Source organism: Vicia villosa, unplaced genomic scaffold, assembly GCF_029867415.1.
Source record: "Vicia villosa cultivar HV-30 ecotype Madison, WI unplaced genomic scaffold, Vvil1.0 ctg.001112F_1_1_2_unsc, whole genome shotgun sequence".
Lineage (NCBI taxonomy): Eukaryota > Viridiplantae > Streptophyta > Magnoliopsida > Fabales > Fabaceae > Vicia > Vicia villosa.
Genome location: NW_026705484.1, coordinates 19,339 through 24,393, shown reverse-complemented (window position 1 = coordinate 24,393; position 5,055 = coordinate 19,339). Strand labels below are relative to the sequence as shown.

At 33.0% G+C, this 5,055-nt stretch overlaps 1 protein-coding gene across 1 annotated transcript; it reads right to left on the bottom strand.

Moving 5' to 3' along the window:
* Positions 1 to 50: 50 nt before the first annotated feature.
* On the bottom strand, positions 51 to 3,344 carry LOC131633332 (probable pectate lyase 12). Its single transcript, XM_058904051.1, has 5 exons — positions 3,035 to 3,344; positions 2,401 to 2,864; positions 992 to 1,393; positions 611 to 857; positions 51 to 373 (listed from the first exon to the last, which is right to left on the bottom strand). The coding sequence occupies exons 1-5, from the start codon at positions 3,163 to 3,165 to the stop codon at positions 178 to 180; spliced, it is 1,440 nt and encodes a 479-aa protein (XP_058760034.1). The 5' UTR covers positions 3,166 to 3,344; the 3' UTR covers positions 51 to 177.
* Positions 3,345 to 5,055: the final 1,711 nt, after the last annotated feature.

Sequence of the window (5,055 nt, the reverse complement as noted above, 5' to 3'; positions counted from 1 at the left end):
CATATTTTTTTCCATAATATAAAATAAAGAAGCAGAAAAAAGAAGAAAAGTCTTAAAGATTGCCCTGATTTTAAGGAGCAATATCTCTTCATTTCAATTTCAACAAGAGTCACTAAACATCTAACACCAATTAAAAAGAAGATGCTTAATTCTTCTTTTACTGTTAAAGACCTATTGTTAGGATAGAATGGGTGCATAAGACAACAAACACAAAAGTGCAACAAAAAGAGATACAAGAGTCAAAGTAAAGGAACGGGTCAACATCATCGTACTGTGGGACATGTCATCAGTGTACTCTTGTTCTCCGGAATATGAAATACTATAATCACCACCACCGTTTGGCGCTCTTGTCCACATTCCTAGATTGTTGTCCCTGTTCATTCACCAAATAAATTATTTTAACTAACATCGAAAACTTTAAAAATATGTTTAGTACTTTAGTATTAGAAAAGCAAGTCTTCATGGAGAAAAGAGTACTTTACTTTTTATCCAACCCATGCTTTTACAAACGACAAAAGTAAAAAAAATTAAAAAGTATCCTAAGCAAATAAGATAAACCGAAACATCTTATTTATTCATCTTTAAAAAATGAAATTTTGACGAAACATACCTAGCAACACCAAGAACACCAGCAGACATAGTAAGAGCAGAAATCCGATCAACCGTTTTAGGATCGACGCTATAAGCCTTCTGAAAATTCCCTTCACTCTCACTACCCGAATCAACAAAAAATGCACCATTCACCATAAAATCGCCCTCCGATTTCCAATTCCATGTCGTCCATTCCCCTTCACCCGAATCCAACCTCTTCGTCACTTGCTTCGCATCAACATCCTCAGGAGCCGTATACCTATTACCTAATATTATCATCAGAGATAAGTTAGTTAATAATGTATCTGATCTATTATATAGACTAAATACATTAATTATTCAATAAATCTAAAAAATAAATTTTTTTTAATAATTAAGATCAGAGTAGTTAGTTAGTTACCTTGACTATAAATAGTGGGTCCACCACTTCCGCCAATAGCATACATTTCCCATCGCGTAAAATCGTTATTCACGACGTGGATGTATCCGAGTCTGCAACGTGGCATTCTTTGAACTAACTGTTCACCAAAATGGTTGAATGCTATAGTTACTTGCATTGCTGAGTCTGGTTTGTAATGGTCACTGTGACCTAGTAACATAACCTCATTGTGGTGTGAGAAATGGTTGTTGGAGATAGTTATTGCGGTTGAACCCATAACGGCGTCAATTAAACCGTCTTTGCAACGTGAGAGTGTGCAATGGTCTATCCATATGTTGCTTGATCCGAATATTGAGATTCCGTCTCCGTCTGATATTGTTCTGTATCCATAGTGTTCTGGACTCGACCGCACGTTAGTGTTACCTTCACCAAGAATTACAATTAGTAAAAGAGTTTAGAGTAAAATTTTTACCATTAAAAAGAGATCTCTTGAACAAGTTACACTGATTTTACCATAATAAGCTGGCATTTAAAATTCAATACAATCACAATTAGAGGTGGAAGATAGATTTTGTCAAACCTAAAGACTGACCTACATTGTACCAAAAAAAAAAAAAAAAGACTGACCTACTAAAATTTTCAAATTGAAATTTAGCTTATAATCCACTTATTTTTATGCATAAGTTTGACATTTTCGAAAGTCTGATTGACTAATTAACAATTAATTAATGTTTAAACACATTGACCAATTTAAAGAACAATGAGGCTAAATATTTATTCGCATTGACTTAAAATTTACTTAGTAGCATGTGTCTAGAGAAAATATTGATTTTTGAATATTAATAAAAACAACTTATGATATGTAAGATCTTTTAAAATTTATTTTTCATAAATTATTTAAAATAATTAAATTTTACTTTTATATTTTAATTAAAAATACAAAATATAATAAAATAATAAAAATTTATTCATATTTATTTAAATAAACTATTTTAATAAATTCAAAATATTTTCTATTCTAAAAATAAATAAATAAACCTAGCATGAATTTGTGTAAGCTAGAGTGTGGGCCCATTTGGTGGGTCAAGCTTATTCTCACCCTAGTCAATGTAATTTTCCCAAATGCACCCCTCATTTAAACATACATTTAGATTTGGTTTTTGTATAATATTAATTAATCTAGTTTTTAAAGCCATAAATATGCTTTCTATAAAATGTAAACCTCAATTAATTAACTTTTTTAAAGTGCCCCCACAAGACAATGACAATAGAGAAAAAAAGCATGCATTACAATCACAACACACATCAAAAGGAGTGTATCCAAAAAGAGAAAAAAAGAAAACCCATGTTCTCACTAAACCATGCTATTAGATTAGAGGCATAACAAAAAGTTATTCAAAAAAAACTCAAGTGAACAATAAATCTCTTACCTGAAGGATGACAGTGATGAACATGAATGTTGTGTATAATAACATTACTAATATACTGAAGAGTAATGCACCCACCACCCACAATATGAACATCAGCACCACGTCCATCAATTGTCTTAAAGCTGTTAAAAATAAGCTCTTGACACAACTCAATCATCATGTTACTTGGAAAAACAATCCATAGTGGTTCATTCTGTATGACAGCGTATCTTAGTGTACCAGGTTTTGGGTTCACTGGATCATTGTCGGATGAGTCTGTTACAATGTAGAATTTACCACCTTTTCCTCCTTTGGCATTCTGGCCAAACCCTATTGCGCAATCTGCTAGCCTTTGACGATTGTTGGACCAATCTGGGTCGCATTTCCAACAATCGTCTATCGGGTTACCAGTTTGGCAAGATGAGGAAAAATCTTTGGTTGATATTGATAGCATTTCTCTTCTTCCCATTGATTCATTCACTTTCCTACAAAAAAATATTGAAGAAATTTTGAGCTATTTTACTAACACTAGCCATAATGTTACCAAAATTTGACTTATAAATGAAAAAAAAAAATTATGAGCCTAAAAATTGAAACTTTTTGATGACCCAGATCTAGTGATAAGTAATGTAGGGTGTTAAAGATATTTGAGTACCTGTGAACTTCTATGGCAACAGATTCAGGGTCAGGATGTTGAGCTGGGAGAGTGAGGTTGAGCATGGAAGTTCCATGGGTGAAAAAGGAAGCTAGGAGTGAGATTAGGAAAATGCAGGTGGTTTGGGTCATTGTTGATGGAGGGAAAGTTGAGTTTTTGAGAGTGGGGAGTGGTGAGAAAAGGGTTAGTGGTAGCTACTACTGCTACTAGTAGTACTGTCACTCACTCACTCTTCATTAGTTGATGGGAGTGGGTAAGTAGTAGTAGTACTTCAACCATGGTTATTGTTATTGGTCCGTTTTGGTTTAGGATCAGTGATTATTTTAATATATAATGAAAGTCCGTAATTAGAGGAGTTAGTAATTGAAGGAAGGGGTGTAGTGTGGAACGGAAGCATAGGATAATCACTTTTTTAATTAAGCTCTTTACTTTACACTGTCTTATAGTAGTGTAGTAGTATTTTTACAAAAGAAAAAAAAAAAAATAGTAAGTACGGTCAAAATGAATTCCACTACTTCTAGAGATTTCGTTATGTATCAAAAGTTTAACAAAATTAGCATATAGTAAGTACTGTTGTCAATCGGACGAATCCAACCTATTTAAAACAAAAATTTCAAAATGCCACAATTTAAAATAATTTGAACGCCATACATTTAAAATCAATCAACTATCTAGCCATTAATATAAGATGTCATCTTTCTATCTAATATACCATTTTTCTTTTTAAAATTTACAAAGCAAAAAGGTCAATATTGTCTTTTCATAATCAATCAAATATTTCAACATTTCCCTCAAATCTCCTGTCGCCACCTATATTGTCCTTTGGTTTAAACAATGTCCCATTTTCTCTAATCACTTCCTTCTCTCTTGGAACAACTTTCTCTCTTTCTCAAAATAGAGAACAACTCTCTCTCTCTCTCTCTCTCTCTCTCTCTCTCTCTCTCTCTCTCTCTCTCTCTCTCTCTCTCTCTCTCTCTCTCTCTCTCTCTCTCTCTCAACCCCTAGCGCCGTAGAAGAAGAAGAAGTAGTGAACTCGCAAATGCCAGAAACTCATACCCACAACAAATATCTCTCTCTCTCTCTCTCTCTCTCTCTCTCTCTCTCTCTCTCTCTCTCTCTCTCTCTCTCTCTCTCTCTCTCTCTCTCTCTCTCTCTCGGAACAACTCTCTACTCTCACGTTTTCTACTTCACTTCCCTCACAACAACTCCCCCTCTCTCGGAACAACTCTCTCTCCCTCTCTCAAAAAATAGAACCTCTCTTTCTACTTCCTTCTCCATCTTACCTTTGAAGATCTAACATCCAAGGAACTCAGGTATGCATTACCATCTTACAAGTTTGTATCATTTTCGTGTAAAAATGTTTTCTTTTTTTGTAATATTCAACTTGTAATCTAAGTTTTTCATGTTTTCTACTTGCAGGTAGTAAATGAAATAAGAAGAAACAAAAAGTTTTAATTTTTAACCACATTTCTATTTGCATTCCCTTATTTTGGATCTTTGCAAGGGAATGAAATGACCATTTTGTCTTTGTACGTGTACATGTCTTTGTTTTCTACTATTTTGGTTAATACATTCTTATCGAACGAAATAACCCAAGTTTAAATTACCATTTTTATATCGTAGCATAATTTGTTGTTGCTGCTGTAACGGGACATTTTCATTCTATATCATGTGTTGCAAATTTAGTTGGTATCGACGAGAATTTACAGGTAAGAAAATAGAATCTATACATACTACCATTATTTCCCTTTGATGTTCAATTTAATTACAATATGAATAGATTTGTCTTTAGTTTTTTATCAGAACATATTTTTGTTGTGTGTTTCATTTCAAATGAATTTTTAACTCTATTTTCATTTAATGGATGGTTCTTCTATAACTTTAACTCTGCACGGGTATGTTACAAAAGCGGTTCCTTTATATTTAGTTTGAGACATATAACATATGCTTCTGCTCTATGTGTATTTTCAAAATATGCTTCTGTTGTATTTATGAAATGTTGGTCAAATGTTGTTAAAATT